The following is a 23,925-nucleotide window of genomic DNA, read 5'->3' as shown; positions in this document are numbered from 1 at the left end:
TCACGGTCTGTAACTTCATCTTCCTGTCATGTGCCTTACCCGGTAGAAGTGTACGAGGAGAAGTACACGCTGTGACTAGTCGAGACATACCCACGCTGGGCGTTCCAACTTGCCAGTTACCAACAAAAAAGTAGTATGGTTGCAGGGAGGAGGAGAATGACCTGCTTCTCCATCGCTTGATTTTTTCCCTTTGCCTAGGGACAAATTGTCATAAAAATGAAAGGACGGTGAAAGTGTTTCAGAATTTCTTTTCATGTTCCAAGTTTGGACAAGGCTTTTCTTCCATAAAATACACCCATTTCTGCTTTGCTGAAACGTAAGCTTTTGAGGAAGTGTGTCTCTGATATTAGCAAGTTAAATACTGTCTTAAGTATTATCCTTTTCCATGTTATCTCTCTCACTTTTCAGAATAATTTCTTGAACCTCCAGATAATTCTTGTAGTTTCTGAAGCAAATCTGGTGTCTTATCACCAGAACACTGCCTCTGTTATTTCTGTCTTTTCAACCTAACCTCAAAGAATGCACAATGCCTGGTCCTTCCTTCAGCGCACTACCGTGCATGACGTGCTTCTCGGAACTGAAGTGTGACTGTCTTAGGGGTGCTGGTTAATAGGAAGAACTTACAAGGTGAACTTTCTAAATTATATGGAGTTAAGAGGCCTTCCTTTTATATTTTTCTGCCTAGTGGAGCTGAAGAAAATTGAGGCCGTAGGTCAGCTCCCGTAACAAGGTTTAGTGCTGTCTATTCTGCAAGTTCGGGAAAAGCAGATATTTATGTGGCTTTTGTGAGAGGTTCCAGATATTGTTTTGTTTCCGTTGAAGGTGCTGTGCGTTCCGGTGGAGCTTGAAGCTTGTGCTTTTGTGCACTGTTCTCTTGAATCTTGGGCTGCTTGTTCTCCTCGTCTCGTTTTGATGAGGGTAGAGGAGGTTCAAACCCGCAGGGCAGGCTCGGTTACACAGCAATTGTTCTAGACAAGACAGGCTTCGTACTGAATTGCTTCCTGAAATGGTGTTAGTTTTAGTTGTCAGGAGGCATGCCAAGCTGTGTTTTCCCCTGTGCTATGTAGGAAGTCAGAGTCTTGAGTATCTATAAAGGTTTCCAGTTGTTGTCACTGAGAGAAAAATTATCAAACAGTGCATTTAATTAAAATGTGCATTTGTACAGTGCACCTCCTAGCAGAGTAACAGGAGAGGGGGTAAGAGTAAAGGGAGCTTTTCATGATCAGGTTTTCATGCAAGTAACTTCCTCCAGCTTGTGCCCCTCTGGAAGTCAGTAACATTTTTCTACTGAACCATAGAATTGGACAGAAATGTCATGACAGGTATTCTAGTAAAAGTGTTTCTTTCCTTGTAGTCTGGTATTTAAGATTTTATTTTAATGAAGATTGGCTCAGCATCTTAAGACTTCTTTAGTTTATCTTGGGGAAAAATTGGTATCATTTGATTTATGACGCATTGATTTGTGACTTCAAAATAAAAAGGATTTGCTAATAAGCTTCTTTAAAAAGTGATGTTACTGTTTGCTTTTTGGATGTATTCACCTTTTTAAAAACCTCTCCTCAAATTTCCATGCACTGGCCAAGTCCCTTGCTGAGCTTTCTTGCAGACTCTGGGTATTCGGTTGTGGTACCAGCATTTCCAGCAAAGTCAGCAGTTACTCAAAGTGGCAAAAAGTTAGAATGGTGGAAAACCTGCGCACAAACTAATCTGGAAAGTAGATACAATAGGTGAGCTGGGATTTAACGGCGCTGGAAGTGATGAGATTTCCTGTTGAATCACTTGAAATAAAACATAGCTCTTAACATGATGTCCTTTGAAGCTCGTAAGCATTCCCTTTTAGGAAGCAGTCCCAGCTAATGAGATTATTACATATTGCAGCCTCGTTTTCATCTGTTTCTAGCAGGAGCTTGTAGGCTGCGTGAAGCTGCCCTGCTGCTAGTACAACACTGTGAATTAGTGTGGGGACACAGGAATAGCCTCTCTTCTAGACATCTGTCTGTTTTCAACAGACTGAATCCTGGTTTATTTAAAACTTGCAAGTATTTGCCTTCTGTAAACAAATGATGTCATGTATAGAGCTGCCGCAGCCCAGAGGAGTGCTTTGTTATTGGATAGTTTGAGTAAATGTACAGGGCCTATGGTTCTTTGGTCACTTATCCCAAGAAATTGACTGTCAAAAAAAGAAAGTAAACACACAATCCACCTTGATATGTCTTTCTCTGCTGGCTGTTGTATTTTAAGGTTCCAGACAGTGTATGATTTCTTCATGAAAGTTTTCACTTACTACTAAAATGAGGAATTTTTTAAATTATGGCTTTTCAGCTTTCTTCCAGACCACTCAGACTTTTTAATCTAAATATTTTAACAACTCCACTGAAATCTTTTTATATGCCTCTTCAGGCATAAGCAGGAAATGTTAGAGCAATCAGTAAACAGAATTTGACAAAGTGAGTTATTACGCTTTTGTGATGAGATCTAATCTTTTTAGTAGCTTGGCAATCCTGATATCCTTTCACTTGGTTTCAGAAATCCTCATATAGTCCTCGTGACTGATGCAGTGTTAACACATGTGGAGCCAATGAAACTCCAGCATCTTCTACAAAGTTAGATAAACACATTGACAAGTGGCTTGGAAAGGTTGGTCCCAGCTTTGAAGGAGGCGGAAAAGGGGTGCTGGTACAAAACCTTGCCATGATAAGTTCCTGTGCTCTTGGTGAACTGTCACAATTGAAGTATTGCTCTGTTGAAATAGGACATGTTAACGAAGAAATGAACGTGTGCTCTGTGATGAGATCTTGCGTAGGCTGGTGGCATACCCTGCTCGGGCCAGGGACAGGAGGTTGTGTTTCACGAGGGGTCTGTTATACACGTGGCTGCTCTTTGTGGTTCGGGTGTTGCTTAAGGTCTTTACGGGACACTTAGCGGTGCGGTAGCTCAGTCTGTGATACCTTTGACATGCAAGTGGATCGATGTGCATTCAGGGCAGGCTTGGGTAAAATGCTGTAGCAGTAGCTTTAGTGTGGTGAGGAACCTTGCCAGTTAAACCAAATAAGTGGAGCATTGTCTTTTCAATTACACGTTGTCTCAAAGTTAACTGGACCCAACTTTCTGGAGTAATTGCTGTTTTCCCATAGCAAGCACAGTTTTCTTTTACCAAATCCTGCAATTGATATTAAAACATATTCAATGTCAGGGAGATACTGAAAAGCTACTGGGAGATTTCTTTCAGTATTCCAGAATAATAATAATTTTTAAAAGTGATGTTTTTGTCAACTTCAGAACATTTTTCATTCAAAATCTAAAAAGTGGTGTTGCAGTGTTCTTAAAACAATGATATTAATGCTGTTGTTTATCTTTGTTGTCGTATCCTTTGAGCTGAGAGGACAAGGACGATACTACCTGATCAGTTGTCAGTGTTACAGAAGATTTCCCAGTGAACACTTTGAAAATAGATACTGTTTTATCTCTTACAATAGAATCTTGTTTTGCTGTTGTTGCATATTTAACTGCTCTTGTCAAAGTCACTGAGTTGATTATGTGACTAAACTGTGTGCTGAGGGTTTAACAAAATACCTCTTAAATATTCACATTTTCTAGTATTACCTGTTGGCCATTTAGCCTATGCACCATTAAAAAAAAAAGAGACTACTTAAATTTAATTCATACTATGGCAACTTCCAAAGAAGTGTGCTTGGCCGCAAGTGATGACCCATCAGGAGTGGGATTAAGACTCCAAAGACGTTATATTGCTTACACTAGTATTTAAAGTCATGAAGTGAGTAGTCCTGCAACTGGAAAAGGGGGGAGAGCAGTAGCCGATCTCAAATTAAGGGCTTTTTGTAACCAAGAGAAGAAAGTAAGTACTTCTGGTTGGACTGAGTTACGATAGTGTTGGAATTTTTTGTGTTTTTTTTTTTGTTGTCGTTTAAAGTAACATCCCCTAGAAGACAGGCTAGTGAGTCATAGCATAAGAACATAGCCTAGTTAAATCAGCACTTGAAAGTGAGAACTGCTGCTGGAAAAACTCAGCCTGCTTCCTTGGTGGCTGCTCCTTCCATCGCCATGGTATGTGTTTCTCTTTGCTGGCACAGGAATTTTTATGACCAGGAGAACAGATCTGGATGAAGGTAATTCCTCCTCTTGCTATCCTTTTCCATTTTATGCACCTATCAAATGGGCTGCTGGTGCTCCCCAGTAGTGGTCACGGTGTCATTAGTAGCTCAGTTAGTAAAGAGATTAATTTGCTTTGTGGTCAAGCAGCAGTTTGAGGGATTCCTTTCTTTGATTTTCTCACTCTGAGAGTGTTACCAAAAAGATTTTTTCAGAGATCCTGAAAGCAGTCAGCTATTGCTCTGAGTTACATTTTTGGTCTTGCCAACTGTGATTTTCGTATGAAATTGATGGTCCCTGGAAATGGAATACCATGGAAGTCTTGTTGAGGGAGAATGAAAGATGAAGAAGCAGACTAGTTTGACCTTGATGTAGCAATTATACTTAAATGCGTGGCCCTAAGGACAAAGGAGGGGGATGTTCTGGCAGAGAGCAGTTGTGAAGCTTCTAGATAATTAGGAGAATTTCTAATAAGCCTTTCTACTGACTGCCTAAAATTGGCCATGCTAAATTCTTCATTTTATATATAACGGTGTCTGTAGAGCTGCTAAGGACATGTCGGCATGGGAAAGTTATTGCAGCGCAAGCTGGGAGGAAGCTTCACAGTGCACAGAATATTCTATTAATGCGTGTGGAGATACTTCAGTCTAAGAACACATTTGTCTTCTTTTTTTTTCTAGGCTTGCAATCTGAGAAGGTATTTTTATTACTGTGGACTTAATATTGAATGCCTTAATGCTAAAATTACGGCTTTTGCCAGTGCTGTAACTGCCATGACAGGTAGCTCAAAGAGGACAGGTGAAACTTTGTGGTTGTGTGTTGAAGTATGCTGTGTACTGCCAATCCTGAGAACTGAATGTCTGTTAAACAAATAGCTTAAAATATTGCAGACATGGACATGGCACATGGGACTGGATTTAAAATCACTAAAAATACAAGGGTGTTCGAGGGCAAAGTTCCAGAATGCCACTGAGTCTCTAGTCCTGTGTTGTGACCCTTGAGAATACGGGACTGTACGTAGAAAGCCCTAGTCACAGGCAGCGTTGGAGCAGCTGAAATGCCTATTGGCTCCTCACAGTGCAGTGTATCATCTAAATGTCATGAGAAGGGACTGTTTCAACATTGCCGAGTTATTTAAGACTCACTGCTGCCTTAGCCAAAAAATCCTTGCTCTGGGACTAACTCCATCCCTGAAGAGTGAGGGAGAGAAAAGAAAAATTCAGCCACCCTTTCCTGCTCCACTTGCCAAACCTCGAGCTCTCCCTGCGCCATTCCGACCGATCCAATCCTCCCGTTCTCCCTTTGCTCCGCTCGCCTCTTCCAAAGCAACCCACCCGGGACCCCCTTCTCCCGCTCGCTGCTGCCAAACTGGGAGCGCTCTCCTCGTTTCTCTTTCTAAACCTGCAGTCACAACTCTGCAGCAGCTTTCAGTGTCAGGTCTAATTAAACGTGAGGCTTCACGAAGAAGCTGCCACCAGAATCAAAGCAAGTAAATTTTATTCTAAACACAACGGCACAATCGGGTTATGCCGATGACCGTGCTTTTCAGGCTCCTGGCAGGCTGCCAGCGCGATCCCTGATCTTAGGAAGTTTTGCTGCTTCTGTAATATAAAAGCAATATTTGCGGAGGAAAGGCACGGGTTTCGTGCTGCTGTTGCTGCCCTTCTCTGCCTCCAAAACAGGTACTTGAGGTCTGTTTTCTCCTTTCACCGGTGGTCGACTCTTCCCAGTGCTGGTGATGAATCGTTTTCACCCGCAGCATGGTGCTGCAGAATTTGAGAGGTTCAGAGGTGAGGGACTTGCTGTACAGGGTGTGCAGCTGGAACTGCACGCAGCCTCACAAGTGCCAGGACTGACTCCAGAGCATCAGGTGAGTGATGCAACAGTCTTAGAGACTGTTAGACCTTACAGTGAATGTGACGTTCTGTTTGAAACAGGAAAACTTGTCTTCCATGAGTGAAGCTAGAGGGCACCTCAGTGGATTTTTTCCCCTTCTGCTGTGGAATGCAGTTAGCACTGCAGTGCCACGGTCTTTTAGGCTTTTCAAGGGGAAAACTTGAGAGTGACTTGTTTGAACTGCCTTGAACGTCTAGAGTGTTTTCTTCTCGAATTCTTGCTTTAAAAAAAAAAATAAATTAACAACACAGAAACCAACAAACCACCAAGCTGTTCTCTTCAAGAAACACCTAAAAGCCTTCTGTAAAGGCACTTTGCAGGGGATGGGAGGAGATAAGTAAAATATTAAATAATTGGAAAATAATCATCTCTAGTTCTACCTCATGTGTTTTCCCACCGTTTTGTTCCACCCACATGCTGCTAATTTTCATCTTTTCTTCCTGCACATCAAGACGTCAGAGATTGCTTACAGAAAAAGTTGTTTTTCTGGAGTTGTCTATATGCTTTATTAATGCAGCAAAGATGACAAGAAAGGAGGGAGAAGGAGGAGGTGGGGATGGTGGGGACAAAAGGACAAGCTCTTTCATGGTCTCACTCCTACCAAAGGGTGACCGTTTTGTTCACTGTTGCATTTGCCAGTTGCCATGGCATCCCCCTCTCACTCTATCCTGGAGGTGTATTCTTGATATAATTAACAGCTCTCCTCCTTCTGTCTCCTGCGGAAAGCAATCATTAAGTGAACATGGAGGAAAGAAAAGTCTCTTCTTATCTTTTACTTTGTCTGTCATCAGTTTGCATCCTACTACCTCGTCTCTCTTGGTCCAATAATAATGGTTTTGCATATTGGAGGCATTGCTGGCATATAGCTGCCTATGTAGAGCCAGGGCATTTGTACTGATGGAGGATTCTTTTAGGTTAGAATACGGTTGAATCATGTGTTTAGAAACCTTCATTTTTTTCTGTATATAAAACTGTAACCTTAGGAAATAAAACTACCATCTTAGGAAAGCTAAGATTCTTCAGGATCTGGATTGTGGGTATTGCTGCTAATGTAGCTTGAAGAAAGCTTCCAAATTAAATTTCTTTCAAATATTGCTGCAGAGAGACTGAGAAAGAAATATGAATTGGCATACCCTAATTAAAACACAGTATTGAACCCAAGTTGGAGTGGGTAATATTGTGGCCAGTTTGTGTGACAGCTTCCAGGCTTTGTAGTGATGCGCTGGAATTCTTTTTTAAAAGACTCACCTTTTTGTTTGGTTGATTTTGACTTCTGTCCCACTACGGTGCTGAACTCAGACATGGAAATAATTATTTTTTTTAAAGCAGCGAGAAAATGTTATGTAACGGTTGCAGTGCCAGCATCTTTCATTAGGAAACTTCTGCTGGGAAGACTGTCACTTTCCCGTTCGGTGGAACATTTGAAAGCTACTTTTTCCCACAACCCCTGAGCAGTGAGTGTTCCAGAAGGATTTCTTTGCTTTTCAAAATGTGATTTGAAAACAACAATAAATGTGGTAAAAAATAAACCCTTGGTCAGCTCGTCTCATTTATGGCTTCGCAAATAGTTTGTGAAGTAAAATTTTTGTCATGGTTTATCTTCATGCTCCATTTCTTTCTGCTGCTGCTGTTGTCTCACCACTGAAGTGCCTCACAGGGAAACCGTAGGGAGCTACCTGATTTTTCCACTAACATCCATGTAAAAGTTCTGCACTTTTGCTGCTACTTTTCCTGGTGGAAGGCTGTCTCGGTGCTGGCTTTCCTGCATTTTCTTTACTTTTTCTTACATTGGCTTTCAACATGGGAAAGGTTTGTGCGTAGTCTCCGTGAAGCTGAATGAACTCTTTGAGGAGTATGCTGAAATAGTCAGGCTTTTAACAAACAGGGAGACTGATTTTGTCACCTGTATAAGTCAGAAATAATCACAGTTCACACAAGCGTGCATGCTAATTATTTGTTTAAATTTCAGCTTATACAGACTTCATAACAGAGAATATTTTTGCCAAGTGTTTTAAAGAAGAGCAAATAAGATAACAGATATTTATGGAAGTAATGGACTATTTTTCTCATTGTCTCTGACATGTCATTTGGATATTAATAAGCCTTAAATGTTTCTTCCATCCACTTTGATAGTGTAATAGTCAAGACGAAAGTAGTACTGCAAACTCTTCAGTACCTCATCTTGTTTTTAAAAGCCCAGAGAAAGTCCAGTCTTGACTAGATGAACCTGTAATTACAGTGAAAAATAGGAGGAAGGCAGGTAAAAATTTTCATCATATTTCACTTACCTGCACTTGTTTTCTAAGTAGCATCGTGGTCAGTGTAAGAAAAGATTCCTTTGCTCTTGATGACTAAATCCACTTTGCAATAAAGCTACCATGTTTCGAATGCAGTGGTGGCAGCAGAGAAGCTCAGCATGGTGAGGGGGAAGGAGAATTTCTGTAATTTTGACTTAGTGCCACAACAAAGTAAAAACTAAAGAAAAAAAAATCTAATGAGAAACCACATAAAACAGTGGTAAAGGATTGTCGCTGCTTCTCAGTTTCGTACTGTGTGTTTGTGGAAAATAATCTTCATTATGCTTTACTGCTGGTATAGCAATAGAAATAGATGAACATGAAGCGCTTCTGGCAAATCTAAGACTTCCTGTAATGAGTTTTTCTGGCCTTAGTTGTCGGATCTGATGTTGCAAAATTTTGTTTTCCTGAAGGCGGTCAACTGCAGGATGAAGAAATGTGCCACTAAGTCTTGAGTAGCATAATTAATGACATTGCCCTGACCTGGGGTTTGTGAGTAGCATCACGTACTGATAAGAGATGCTGGAATTCTTGCCCCTACAGTAAAATCAAAATCTCTTCAAAGGAAAGAACATATCACTCACTGGTGCTCATCTTCACTTTTTATGTCCAGTAAAACATGAAGCAGCTTTTAATCCTTTTTCTTAGGGCTGTGTGAGTTGCAGAATACGCAGTAGCCAAGGATGGGGATTTTGAATGCTTTGGCTCTAACATTAAAGACAGTTTTCTTTTCTTTTTTCTTTTACCCCCACCCCCTCTTTTGAGAAAAGAAGGTAATAGAGAGGGGTTTTTTCTCCTTTCAAGGTCTCTGTTTCATTGGGTTGAAAACAGCCTGTCTTATTTACAGAAGCCGTAGACACCTCTTCACCAGGTCTCATCTGGAAGGTTCTCTTTAAAGCCATAAATAGGAAAATCTTCTTTGGTTGCCATGCTTTGAGACAGAAACGTCATGTTAGTTTCAGCTTTATTCTTGTGTACAAATAAGATTTTATTCTACTTGTGAGGCAGGTTGATTATCTCAAGAAAAAAAAAAGTCTCGCCCAAACCACAGCTTTACCTGGAGGAACCAATTCAAAATAAACCCATGATTTATTTTTCTTGTCCATGGTGCAGCATGTTCATTTTCAGAGAAATTAAATACGAGTTTGGTTCTGTCTTTGTAACCAGTAAACACTGCTTCAAGTCTCAACCTTTTCTCTGTACGTGCTTGATCATCTACAGCTGAGAAGCTGCCCTTCCTCTTTTCAGTGTCTGTCACCGCCTCTGTTACGTAGGTAAATGTGTTGGCCAGCCACTGGGATTCTGCCTGGCTCTGAGTTCCCAGTGGCCATTCCTCAGACTTATACCAGTTCATCATCCTCTCTGATGCCTGGGATGATGGGATGGAGTGAACCCTTAGTGCGTTTGGGTGACACCAACTTGGAGGGCACGGTCGGTATGCTGGAAAGTGGGGCCACCTACTGTTCAGAGAAACTTCAGTAGGCTGGAGGATTGCATTGGCAGGGGCTGCCTGAAGGTTCAGCAAAGAGAAATTCCAAGTCCTGCACTGGAGCAGAATGGCCTCTGTGCGACATAACCGTGAACAGCTCTGCCCGGGGGCTGTGGAGTTGCTGTCTTGAAGGAACCGGACGAGAGGCACCATTTAAAGTGGCAGCAAGAGAAAGTTGGTTGAAGTGATAGGAAAAAAGTGTTCGCTCTGAAGGTGGCAAAGCAGTAGAACAGGGGCCCAGAGAGGTTGTGGAATCTCCATCCTTGGCGCTCTTTGGAGCTGGGCTGGACACTGGCCCTCCCTCAGTCGGCTGCTCTGACTTGGAAGTCAGCTCTGCCTCAACCACGAGGATGGACTAGAGACCTGCAGAGGTCCCTTCCAGCAGGAGGTAACGCCATGATGTTGTTGATGTTCTCTCACTAATCATTTTTCTTCATCAGAATATTGCTGAGTTACTTTCCAAACATCCACTTCCTGTCTCTGGAAATAGTTGTGCGATTTTGTAAAAATACAATTTCAGATGCAGATATATTTTTAACAAATATGCACCTAACTAGTAGTACCTTCGTTTCTAGCAAAAAAAAATTTGGCTACAATGCAAGCACAGAAATGTCAGGTTCTACATAATGTATTATGTAAGTTAATGAAGTGCATGGGTGTGAAGGGTTTTCCTTCTAAATCACAGCTGAAAACATTTCCTCTGATGATCTCACTTCTGGCTTAAGGCTTTCTTCTGCAGTTTAATTTCCCCCAGGTTTTTATCCCATTTGTGTGTCTTGGGGCCTTTAGTTTGGAACTGATGCTTTAAAAATCAGAAACTTGCTGCTTTCAGAGGCAGAATAGACCTTTCGGGTTGGTAATTGTGCATACAGCTGCTGTATTTTACTCTCTTTTTTTGTGTGTGTGTACATAGAATCTGGCAGGTTATAATTGTATGCTTTTTAGAGATTGATTAATCAAGTTCAGGAACTTCAAAAATACATTCCACCAATTATTTTTTAAAAGTGTACTTGTGTGCTTTCCACCTTTGAATTTTAAATACTTATTTTCTCTGGATGAAATTTACTCTGTTCTCTCAGTGAAATTCTTCTGACTCTTCTGGTGTCTAGGCTGTTAGGGCCCAAGGTGATTTTACATGTGACAGCAGAACTGTGTACTTCTATTTCAGACACTCCTACCCTGTCAGCATGTTTTAAATGAGTTTTTCTTTATGGTAGATACGGGAGGTAGAAGTATGAGATGGACTAAGAGTTGAGGGTTCCATTTAACTGTATGTTTTACGGTCCCATAAGTCTCAGTTAAATGCAAACTGCAAGGAGTATGAAATAAAATATATTCTGTGGCCTCACGGGCAAGAATAGTTTATTTGATGGCTGTTAAAAATTATAGAGAAGATATTTTATGAGGACTTTTGCACCTTCTTTGATGAATTTATGGCACTCTTCTACCTTCTGCCCATATAATCAATGATACTGCAATAAATTCTTAGCTCTGGCTTTGGAGAGGAGTGTCACTCTTGGTGCTGCGGTTACTTCTGCAAGGGCAGCAGGTCTTCCAGAGCGTTGTTCTAAGTTGGATGCCGATGTTTTCAGTTCTGCAGTTATTGAGAATTTATGATTTGTGGTTAGGCTGCTCACTTATTTTGCCAACAGACAGGTTTTCTTGCTTTCTCCATTTCTTCTCATATCATTCATTAAGAATAATCTCTTTTAGTGATTTGCAAATTCTCTGAAAGCGCTGCAGATCTGTTTGTTCAGGTCAAGGGTTTGTCAGCATAGTTTTCAATGAAAGAAATGTGTTTCTGTTCATAGGAGATTGTAATTCATGCTTAATAACAGAGTTCAGAAAAGTATATTATATTATGAGGGAATTGTTAAATAAAGCATTGTAAATGGGAATATGAATAAATGTTCAAGTGCTAGTTTGATAAATAGACCGTAAAGAACAGAAAAATAATCCATAAAGGAGAGATTTCTTTATAATTGTGATTGATTTTTATATTCCCTTTAGAGAGGGTGTTTTGTGTCTACAGAAAGCTGCACCGCTTGCTGTTGTCACTGCAGCATATGCAGACTTGCTGGTATGTATTTGCTCACTGTCTCCACCCTCCCTTTTTGTTTGATGTAGTCCACAGGAGAAGCACCCACAACCCCGAAGCATACGAAGGACAACAGGGAGAGCTTCTTCCCCGTAATGCCAGCCACGCTGCATCCTACCCCAGTGAATCCAGACACCGTGACTCCTGAAAATCTCCTGAAACTGAATGATCTGCATTCCAAATCCAAACCAACCTCTTCCTCTTCATCCTCCTCCTCCTCAGCATCTTCAGTACCTCCATCCCAGGAGTCACACAGGGACACTGAGCATCTCCGGGGTCAAAATGCAGAGACTGCTCCCAGCATGAGTGATCTCGCACGTGGTAAGTCAGAGGAAGGCAGAACGTTTTGGCCTTCTCTTACCAGTTTGCCAAGGCCACGTGGTGAGTCAGTGCCCAAGTTCTGATTCTGTCCCATTTTCTGATGGCTAGACCACGTGCAAAAGGCTACACAAACAGTGATTCTTGTCTTGGTCCTGAATTAGACCCATCTGCCTAATTAGTATATATTTTAAGCACCAGAAGAGATTAAGAGAGAGACCACTGTCAATGTAACTTGCATGTGAAATCATGGAATAGCAGCCTAAAAATAGTTATGTGTTTTAAATAGAGAGTGTAAGTTCCCAAAAAAACCAAAACGTTCATTTCATTTTCTTCAAAGAGGTGAGGATCTAGTTCTTTAAAATACCCCAAGTCTTAAAAAAAGCTAGAAGCAATTGAAATAAATTGGTGGACAGCCTACATCTGACTTACAAATGCCTGATTAACATAGTCAGATGTGTAACTCTCACTGCCCTGCATGTGTGTGTGTAGATACACTAACTTTATGAATCTTCAAATTTGCAGTGTTACATATCATCACTATTACTTTTCACATTTGAGAAAATAAGCATCTGGTGGGACTGGAGTGATGGGATTATATTATTTGCAGCTCTAGGATGGTTATGTGCAAGTTTAGAGTACAGAAAAGGATTGAAGAAACCAAACAAATGCTGCTTATTCTGTAACACGATCGTGTGATTTGTTTAGGACTGTGTTATGTACTTGGTCCTATCTGGCTTGTCTAGATGAGCAAGGAATTAATTGAGACTGCTGTCTTTACTGCGCTCATGGCAAGCTGGCTTGTTAGCAGTAGTTGGAATCACTGTGCAAGGCAGGACTGATCCACTTTGGGGAAGGAAGTAAGATTAGACCCAGTTTCAGACTTGCCTTGGGTGCCCAAAAGAGGTGATTGTGCTTATTTGTGGGACCTTGCGTGTGTTAAGGTGACAGAGCACCTGCCATAGCCTGCACTTTCTTGCAGCCCTAGCAGGAACCCTATCTGAAAAAGCATCTGCTGCCTCTTGTGCTCACTCCATCTGTTCCCAGACTGCGGTCCTGACACTGCTCAGTGCCACAGACAAATTCGTAGGAGCCCAGATAAAGTTATGAATGAACCATATTCGTAAGAGGTATTGTGGAAGGTGACAGATGAGGATACAGTGGCAACAGTGCCTGGTTTTGTGAGACTTAGTGGTGCATAATATTGATTAATAGTGAATAGACTCTGATCTGGATGTTTTGTAAACCTGGTATTGTGACTTTCTGAAATTTTTGTCTGTGTGCTTCCAGTATTTCATTTCTTTCCATATGTGATCAGCCTTGGTTATGTGAATGCACATAATCTTCTGAATTTGTCAGCGAGGAAGACCAAATCAGGGAGAAATCAGTTTTCCCAATTGCTAATCTCTAAGTACGGGACAAAATTGCAGTTTGACATCCAATATTAGCTGTCACATTATAATAATCTGATCTTCCTTTTTCACAAATCCACGCAGAGGTGGTCTTGGAAGGGAAGAAAGGAAAGAGGAGTGATAAGAAAGGCATGTCTTACTCAATGTGTAAACGTGGTTGTTATTGTCCTTAGCAGCTAAAGAATGGAGTTGTGTTGTGTTGTAAGATACCTTAGTAGGCTTGTCCAACTGGGAGCAATTCGAGTCTGTGCTTAGACATTGGGGGAGGAAAAAAAAAAGAATCCTCTGTGAAGTTGCTGAAGTTGCTGCACACTTATTAAGGAGACTGGTAGGAATGACAATGCAGATGAGAACTCAAGGATCCTTTGGTTTGCAAACAAAACTCATGAGCATTTCTGACATGTTTTTCTTCCTGCAATTTCCCAGGCCCCATTGCAGTGATTGGAATGTTTATTTTAAGCTTTTGACTTCCTCGGCTTTGTTAGGGTTGTAAAGTTACATACTGGTATTTCTCCTTTCATACTTTCTATACATCATGTTGGCTGAGGGAGACGGAAGGGTTTACTGGCAGAATTACAGCCCTGAAACCGTATCAAGAGGCTCTCTCTGTGGAGCTCTCATTTCAGTGCTCAATGTGTGTGTTGTATCTGGCTCTCTGGCTCTCAGACGCACCTGACAGGTCATTTCTCTAGCTGAGAGACACACCAATTACTGCCGTGTCCTGTCTTTTTCTTTATTTTTTAATTCTCCTACCTCTGCATCCTCCTCCTTTGGAAAGAATTATTTATAAATCTGTTGCAAGGCTTTTTCATCTTCCTTTCATTAGCTCTCTTTCTGTAGAAATCCCTCCCATTTTTAGAGTAATCTGTCTTCATCTTTTTTGTCTCGTGTCACCTCCTCCTGTATCTATTTGTTCATGTGAAAGTATTCCACATCAGAGGGTATTAGCTGCTGTCGTTTTCTGCGATTTCATCCGGAGAAAGGAATGGCTTTCCAAGCAATGTTGGTGCTGTGCCACTCACTTCTTATGTAAATATTTTAGTGAGATTTTGTCTAGTACATGACTAACTGGTACAGAATATGGCGGGATGAAGTCTGGCAGCAAAGGAATGATAGTGGTAGCTTCAGCACAACAACTTTCTATGCTTAGGCATAAATATACGTGGGATTTTTCTCTGGGGAAGCTAGAGTCATAGAATGGCCTAAGCTGGAAGGGACCTTAGAGACCATTTTAATCCAGCCACCCTGCCGCCAGGGACGCCACCTCTCGACTGGATCAGGCGACACATGGGGACCAAAAGGGAATCGAGCCCACGACTTTAGCGTTGTTAGCGCTACGCTCAACTGACTGAGCTAACCAGCCCCCTCAATTAAGATAAGCCCTCTTCATCCTGTCTTGCTGTTGCAGTATTACAGTGTTCCAAATTGCTGAAAAATCGTGACATTTTCTTCTTCTTCACTTTCCTTATTCTAGTAATGATTATTATAAGGAATGTACAGGAAAACATTCACATCTGAGTTTTGATACCAAGAGAATGTTTTTATACTTGCAATTAAAGTTATGTGTTTTGCTTAAAGCCAGCTATTTACTAAATTGGAACATAAAATCACAGTAGAAGAGTAACACTTGGTCTCACATTAAATATTTGTCCATTTAAGGCCTAAGCATTTCAGTATAAAAACAATGTCATGATATAGCTGCCCAAAGTTAGACATTCAGAGCTAAGGAAGATAATTCTTTCGGTATTGTGCGGGGAAGTTGCACTCCATAAGCCATATGAATGTCCTGCTATGATTTCAGATGTTTGTTATCTAGGTACAACATGACAAGTAGAGGTGTAAATGTGTTTCAACCTGTAGAAATTAGAGAATTCAGAAGCACAAAAAATAAATGCAACTGAGAACAGTTGCTTGGAAAGGTGAAGTAGCACTATTGCACTAGTGGGCAATGAGGTTAAGTTGTTTAACAATGTGTAGACAGCAGCGGACTCCGTAAAAGACAAATGTTAGAAATAGAGAGGGTTTTGGAGTGGTGTGTCCTAAGAATTCCGTAATGGTGATGTAATATGGCAGTGCATCCTGCAGCCTTTTAGCTGGGCATCAGAGTCATAAGAATACTTTTAGGCATAAAGAGCATCTTCTCCCAGCAGTCTGTGGCTTAGTTTAATTTAACCACTGATACCTGACCTTTGGTGGATACTGAGTTCTCGGAAGACTGAGGCAATTTGTGTGAGGGAGAGGGAAATACTGCAAAGAGTGTCAACTCTGTAATTGTTGCATTGACAGCATCTGTATTCATATTAAACAGTGCATGGCACAAGGATTCACCTCGCGTTCTCACAGTTTCTACGTGTATTTTAAGAGCCCATAATTCAGTGTGCTGAGAACTTTCTGCTTACACAAAATGCCCAAACACTGGCACTGGTGGCCATGGCTTGCTTTAACTATGGATTTCGATTCAGACTTTGAGGAAGTGGTAACAACCCTCTTAACTGCAATCAGTGTCTTACCTGTTTTTTTTTCTGACTACATAATCGTGCTTTAGAGCACAGAGTTGTTCTCAACATATGAATCAAAACATAAAGCTGAAACACAGAGAAGATTAGGCTGGCCAGAGACCAGTCGCCTCATGCGAGCAGCCATCATATTGCATTTGCCTGGTGTGAGGGTTCTCTTAAATACACGTGTTCTTCTACTCTGTTCACTTGCGTCACTTCCATTGCTTTCATTTCCCCACGTTGACTTAGCCCGATTTTCAGCAGCTGTCTTCCTCAGTTCTCGAGGCTGAATTCCTCTAAGGTTTGAAAAACTCTTCTTTAAATACTTGTAACCCCATGCCTTTTGTACCGCCCTAGGGTAGAAGCTCCTCTCCACCTGTCAGTGACTGCAGAGTCACTAATAAGAATCCTCCAGCCTCCTTCAGCTCACTCTGCATTTACTCTCTCTGATCCTTGGCTGCTGCAGCCTCCTTAGCGTCGGTATTCTCACTTCCCTGGTCTGATCCTTGCTTTTCTTGAAGCTTTCTATTTTTCACAAGGGGTGCACTCTGAAAACAACTTCACTGCTGAATGTCAACAGGGGGTTTCCTGTTGGTGAGTGACTAGTGCTCAGGCAGCGCCGGGCAGGCATGTCTTTTCCCTCTGCAAGTACGCTGATTTGCTTTGCTATCGCAACAAATTCATTCCGGAGGAGTTTTTCAGTACACTTAGTATCAATTTCTGATCTCTAACCTTCAAATTTCTTAAGTTTCTTTTATTCACTCCAACACTGTGCAGAAGTTCCTTTGAAATCAAAAGTGCTGTTGGTTTTATCGACCTGTGTTAGATCAGGTAAAAGCAAATAGGGCAGGAGTGGCAGCTTCCCAGCTGTGCCCGTGCGATGACGGTAGGTAGCTGGGGGTTTAGTGCAGTCTGGGCAGGTTTGTGTTCCCAGAGGCTCTCTAGTTCCGTGCACCCCTAAATCCCCTTGAAAATCCTGGGCAGTTACTGACCCATAGATATCTTACACTAATGGAACACAATTTCCAGAGGCCTTTTGTAAAAAGAACACGTAATGATGCTACATTGTTACAATATGTTTGTTTCAATAGTTTTAGATTACTGCCAGCATCTTAAAAATTTACATATATTCCTGCACAAATGAAGACTGAGGAGGAATCTAGCTGTAAGCTTACTGCACAGGTATTACATCACTTACAAAGCTTTTAGAAAATTGTGGGGTGCCATTATATTCTTTTAAGACCTTTTTCTGACAGCTGCTTTGGCTAATTTGCCTTGTGTTTAGCTGGCTGTCAGGCCAAAGAAGGATGAAGTGCAGACAGAGGAGGAAAGGTCTTGCAGCTTTCTTGAGATAGCTAGTACATAAAATTCAGCAGCAGCAGCAGACCGCAAAGGAGTGACTGTTACTCTCCACAGGTGCTACTGTGTGATGCTCTCCAGCTGATGTGCGCTTGCTGACTCAGAGACTAAACCACACACATGAATTAGCCGTACTTCTATAATGCCATTTGAAAATTGGTGTAGTTGAGCATCAGACTGTTTTCTTTTGATCTCTTTTGTTTTTTTAATTGAAACTTTGTTTTAAAAAGAGAGAAAGTTAGTCTTGAGCTTCAGGACTTTTCTTTACTAACAGGCATGCCAGCTTTCTGCACCTCTAGGAAACTTGGTAGTGGCAGAAATTATTTTTTAGATATGGGAACTCCCCTGTCTCTGTTAGATTGTCTCCAGCGGGGCTGTCACAGGGACCTGGTAGCTTGGGAATTTGTTTGGGCCAGGGACTATTTCCAGGAAGCACTTTCAGAGCAGCCACCTGTTTTAAGTTTTAACTGTATTAACGTTGTTCTGTGACAGCTGACCTTGGCAGTGGGAAGCATTTTAGGATGTGTCTCATAATTGTACAGTAGACTCTTTGTTCAGAACCCTAGCAGTAAATACAGCAGTCTGCCATGCTAGTACAGCGTGAACTTCTGTTCACCAGACTGCTTGAAATTTTTTTCTTTTTAGAACTTGTGTTCTCTGGCTTCCACCTCCAAGATTACCCTGACACTTAATTTTTAACACCTGGCTTTGTGTGTCAGCTTTCAATGTAATTTCTTGAATTTGGCATTTCAAGTCAAATGCTTGCTTGTACAGCTATGACTTGGTAGTGGTTTTATAGAAATAAATTTCATGGCGGAATGTTTGGAATGAATTTAGAGAAAAAAAAAATATAAGGAAGGGCTACAAACTAGACCTACCACACGTTCTGTGATGACCTATGTAGTCTCACTTCCTGCTGTGGTGTCAATACGATTTGAGGCCTGGTACCTCTGTTATTTCTGTAGGTCAGCATCCCTAACCAAACTGTGTTCAGCTGAACCAACCTGTGTTCCAGTGCCCTCTTTCCATTGACTTAGTAGCACAGTGTATGAGGAAATTCCAAGCTCCTTCAAATTCAAGCTTTCCATGGCCTTTGCAACTGCTGTATAGGGAAAAAAGTGGTATTAATTCCCAGTACGCTGGAGGGTGAGGCAGATGGAATACAGAAAATTGATTGTTTTCACATTAGCACTATTCTTTGGAAATGTGGTAAGGTATTTACTGTGCTGTGTCACAGAGCAAAGGATCAGACCCGTTTCCATCACCATGGGAAAAAACCCAAACGTTCCTTTGTATGGTAGATGAGTAACAGTCAGTTCTGTGCATGTGCTGTGGGTGGCCATTAAAAAGCCAAGTAAACTAGTTGTTACCAGGACTAGTAAAGTAAGTATTTCCTAGCCTCTGTAGGCACAGAGAATTCAATCCTTACCCTTTTGAAGTGATTGGAAAGCAGGGTAGTACAGATTTGCTAAGTCGTAGTAATGTATTTTCAGGCTTTTTGTCTTGACACAGAGAACAGCTGGGGAAGGTGTTTCACAGAGGGATGAAGGCAAGTGATACAAGTGCTTTACTTAAGGACTTGAAACTGTTGTCTGTTCATTTCTCTGAGGATTTGCTTTTGAACTCATGTTAGCATTCTGTCCTGGAGTTCAAAGTTCAGCTCCTTCCCTCTTCCTATAACTAACTGATGTTTTGTGCATGTACTGTAAGTTGCTTCTATACTTTAACATATCAGTGCTCTACTACTTCAAACTCCTTCAGTTAGAAACTGGAAAACATTTTTTTTCCAGGTGCTTGTCACATTTTCTGGGTTTTTCTTTCAGTTGTCATGTAATAGGTTTAGTGCATGACTAAAGGATTTTTTTAAATTCCACATAAAATGCTTTATAACACTGTAACATTAATGTCTCTTATACCTGACAGCATGATGAAATCAATTTATTAAGTGCACAGTGCAGAGAGACCAAAGCAACTCTTTACAGTAGTTCTGCTGCTTTTAAACTTTCTCCACATCTGCAAATTGCCAAGTGAATATTTTTGATGGTGTTATTTTTCATTTTATACACATCAGAGTGGCCGAATAAATTGTGTCAGTATAAAACTGGTTGCGGGAGTTGTATAATCCGTATGTTTATAGTGTGGGGATGTATGTGTACAGGGTATTCTCTGTGTAAAGAGAGACGGAGACAGAGAATATTAACTGTGATGAAGTCATGAACCCAGGCGCCCGCTATAGGCATCTGCAAACAGTGGTTACCCTGGCAACAAGTGGAAAGAGGTTGGAGAGGAAAGCTGGAGTAGGTTGTTGCATTGAATTGTTTTCAGCTTGTTTCTTCCTCACTAAAGCAGGGAGATGTTGAAAGGTATGAGTCCCTCTTTCTATGTGTATACTGTTTGATATGTATTTAGACAGTTGTTGGGAAGGGGAAGGCTAAAAAAATACTTGCAATTCGTCTCTATTGGAGACAAACTTTTCGGTATAAATAGTAATATGCATTTCAAATCTGTCGGTTTTTCTACGTGCTTAATTTTTGTGTGTTGTGTTGTAAGGTGAGAGTGCTAAATGGATCTCCAGAGTACAGTACCTGTCCCATCTTCTGCCTGGAGACGAGTGACTATTGCATATTACGTCTTCAGAAACTAATTTTATTTTAAACTGGATTCGTGGAGCTCATGTTTGAAAACCTACCAGGGCAGTATAAGTACTGGGTATTACCAGAAGATTTGTTAACTGATATTAAATCTGAGCTTCTGAACACCTTCAGAATGTGCTGTACTTAAATTCTTGTGCTCTTGCACTTGTGCAGAATATTGTGGCTCACGAGTTAGTGGAGTCTTTACCTCCCTGGGGAAAGTTTTTATTAGAAAACTAGGACATTATGTTTTGGACTGTAATGGCATCTTCCACAAGACGAACATCAAGATAATTTCTTCAGAAATCTATTTTAGACAAATAATAGGAGATCCAATTGGGCATTTCTTATTGATTACCCTTATCTCTTTTGCGCTTTTGTCTGTAATGAAAAAAGATGTAATAAATACCTGTGCACTATATTAAAGTGTGAATAGTATGAATTATGATATATGCACCTGAAACTCTTGTAATTTTCAAGAATTTTTTAAAAATATTTTTTCATTATTTTAAACTTAGAAATAATGCTACTCAAGTGCCTATTAAATACAATAGAATTAAAAAGTGCACAGCTTAAAAGAATAAAGTGTATGATCCAGTCAGGGGATAGAATTCAGTCACCGTGTGTTTAACACCTCTGACAGCAAAGGATTGATTAACAGACAGTGGTTCTTGATTTCTCCCATACTGAAAGACGCAGCCTGACAGAATATTAACAGCTGCTGTTTCCAGAAGTGCAGTGATGCAAATACACACTTTGTGTGCCAGACTCCTGCCCTTTCATTTCCATTCACTTCTTTGTGAAAAGAGGCTGACACATAATTTTATTCAAATTAAATCTAATTGTACTACCCTGTAAAACTGGATCTTCAAAACTTAACAAAAACAAACGTGACATGGAAGGTGGAGGTGCATGTGAGTGCTTTGATTGCTCATAAAAGAACATAGACTGGTATCAGGCTTGTAGTGTCTTCCTAGAAATAGGCTGCTCCAAAGAGCTTTTATCAGTGGGGCATAATTTAGTTAAATAAAGCTCAGCAAAAGCAGCTTAAGCAGTGATATATCTTATAAATAAACAAAGATCATGATCAACATAAGAGGTAGGCTTTTGTCATTAAACAGTGATGCAAATCAGAGCTCTGATTCAGAATGGTCACTGCTAAGTCCCTAATGTAATTTTGCAGTTGAGTTACATACAAAACTGGTCTCGGTTAGCAGTATAGTTACAGCTGTAGGATTTGCAGTTTATTTGTATATAGTATCTGTATATTTGTATATTTGTATACTGTATCTGCTGAACTAATTACTGTTTATGTTCTTGATTAGTAAGTGGATAAGAAAGATTCTGTTAGCACTTACCCTAGATACTTAAGACTGTGATTGTGGAGTACTGGAGCAAGTTAAAAAGGAGTTGCCTTCTTAGTTGTCCTGTAATCTTCTGAAGTCATAATTTTCATCTTGCTTTTCTTCAGATGTTGAGGTAATGTGGCTTCCTGTCTTTTGATCAAGTGTCTTGTAGCCATTTCAGTGTGGGAGGCTTCTGGGTTTAGACTGCAGCTTCTTGTAAAGATGCTGGCGGTGGAGCGGGATATGTGTATATTGGCTTCAGGCCGCGTTAGGGTTGCTCCTTCTTCATCCAGGCTCTGACCTGGTGCTTTGTCAGCGTGGGGTTAAATCCTGTGTGGATCTGGTGTAATGGCAGGCAAATGCACGCGATGATCCTTCAGCTCTGCTCTGCTTCTTTAACTGGGAAGCGGTGCGTTAGGATTTTCCTAGTCAAGATTCGTGTAGCTAAGTACTTCCTTCTCTGTTGTTTGTAAGCTGATTTGGTCTGTTCGTACATAGATAGATGCAACTCTTATTTTCCTACTTCCAGTGCTGTATTGTGAAGGTATCCATAGAGAAATGTGGTAGAGAGGGTGCTGAGAACGAGAACTACATTCTTCTGCATTAGACCTTTCCATTTTGTGCTTGATAGTGAGTGGAACATCACAGAACAGAAGCTGCCTGTGATTTTTGCTGCAGTGTGTGACCTTTCCTTTTCGGGAACTATTGGAAAATTCTCTACAAGCAAACTCATGTATCCTAAGGCTTACATTGCCTGTTAACTACAAGTGTAGATGATGGGTTCTTTTCTTTGCCAATGAAAATTAGCAGATGAAAGAACTTACAGCCTGCTTTGGTAAGCGTTTTTGGTTCAAGAACCCTAGAAAATCTAGTTTATTAAAGAAGCTGCATCTTTCAGATTGTTTTGGTCTGACTTTTACCAAGCTGTGAAGCTGTAATGTTGTCTTAAGCATTTTCTGCAAGGGGAACTCTCATACAGGAGAATATTACCATGGCAAATTCCAAGCTCTTATCTACGCTGATGAAGATGGAGAAGTGTTTTCAACACTTGAGGGGGTGGGAGTATTTTTCCAATGAAGAAAAGATGAAATATATATTCCTTTTTAAGACATCACACTGTCAAAATCCTAAATTAATTTAAAGCATGGACAGATAAAGAATTTAACAGCAATTTAGACTGTGAATATGCACTGCATATGCTGATCTGTGATAGCAGCCTGTGCACACCTTAGTCTGTGTAAATATGAGGTCATTCTTATTGGACTAGACAGCCCTTTGGTTTTAAAGGCTATCTTCACTTTTATCAGAGAGTAAGAGCTTGTTTGTTTGTCCATGGCCTTGAAAGGCTTTGCTGCTCTTTCAACCTGCCCTTCCCAGAAAAGGCACCAGTAGCGCTCAGGAGTTCAGTGAAAATTACTCCTGTTACATACAGCGTGGAGCTCGGTCTGTAAGAAAAATAATTTGATGCTGCGTTAATTTATAAGCAGATACAGCCGATACGTAATAAAGAGATTGTACACCCGCTCACATGGATTCCAAATTAGAAGCATCCCAAGTTCTGGAATAGCAGGAGACGGGAATATTAGACTAATTTATTTATAGAGGTACAGCGGGCATATCTGTGAAACTGGGCATTTAGTATAGCTTGGTATTGTTTTCATAAGAAACAGATTTGGCCCTGTTCCTGGATGTTGACAGTAATTAATCTTACTTACCAGTAAGCTGCGCTTGAGTGTAGCTTGTACCTGTGGCTGCAGAACAGAGGGGGAGCCATCGATCACGGCCGGCTCATCATTAAGGTGATGGATTTTGCTCTGCATGTGTGGCAGGTGTTTGAACCCTCACATCCCAAAGGAGAGTGGTCAGTCACGTGTGGTTTCCTTGCAGGTGTGCAGAGGTAACAAAATGTCATACGCAAGATTCCTTTTTTTCACTTTTAAAATGACATTTACTTTTTTTTAAGAGTTGGAATTGATGGTAGCAAGTACAAAAATGTTGATGTTGCCATCTTAGCTTGCCAGTATTTAATATCAGTCAGTCGTGTTTTGGTTTAGAAATAGAGCAAGGGTTACAGAAAATTTTCTGCGAGCTGGTTAGGCAGCAAAAGGATTGAGGCCGAGGAGAGGGATCAGGATGTCTCTTAATCTGTGAATTATATTTCATTACTAAAGAGGAAGAAGAGCTTGAAGTGCCTTTGGAGGGGCTTGGATTTCAGCAACAGGAGTCACGGCTTTGTCAGCAGATGAAAATGGCTACTGTTGCTCCATCGCCAGAGCCTGTTTGCTGGCAAGTGGAATCGGTGACCAGCACAAATTCGGGACATGTTTGTACCCAAGGTAGGAGCTTTCTACGCTTCAAAGAGTTCTGAAAATGGGTGACTAGCTGTGGATCAGTCTGCAGGGATCAACTGATTGGATAGTTGTGATTCATATTCCTCAGTTTCTCTGCCTGCCTTCCAGTCAAGAATTC

General features: G+C 40.9%; 1 protein-coding gene across 1 annotated transcript in view; it reads left to right on the top strand.

The window, feature by feature from the left end:
- The window catches only part of LOC104274414 (calcineurin-binding protein cabin-1-like), a gene marked incomplete at its 5' end in the record, with an annotated part of 33,501 nt that overhangs the window by 5,749 nt on the left and 3,827 nt on the right, over positions 1–23,925 (top strand). The window contains 2 exons of the mRNA XM_009870032.1: positions 11,920–12,211; positions 23,628–23,792. Coding sequence (XP_009868334.1) covers positions 11,920–12,211; positions 23,628–23,792 — 457 coding nt within the window. The remainder of the gene's footprint in view (positions 1–11,919; positions 12,212–23,627; positions 23,793–23,925) is intronic.

Source organism: Apaloderma vittatum, unplaced genomic scaffold, assembly GCF_000703405.1.
Source record: "Apaloderma vittatum isolate BGI_N311 unplaced genomic scaffold, ASM70340v1 scaffold16155, whole genome shotgun sequence".
In the NCBI taxonomy this organism is placed as follows: domain Eukaryota; kingdom Metazoa; phylum Chordata; class Aves; order Trogoniformes; family Trogonidae; genus Apaloderma; species Apaloderma vittatum.
This window is presented reverse-complemented; position numbering and strand designations above follow the sequence as displayed.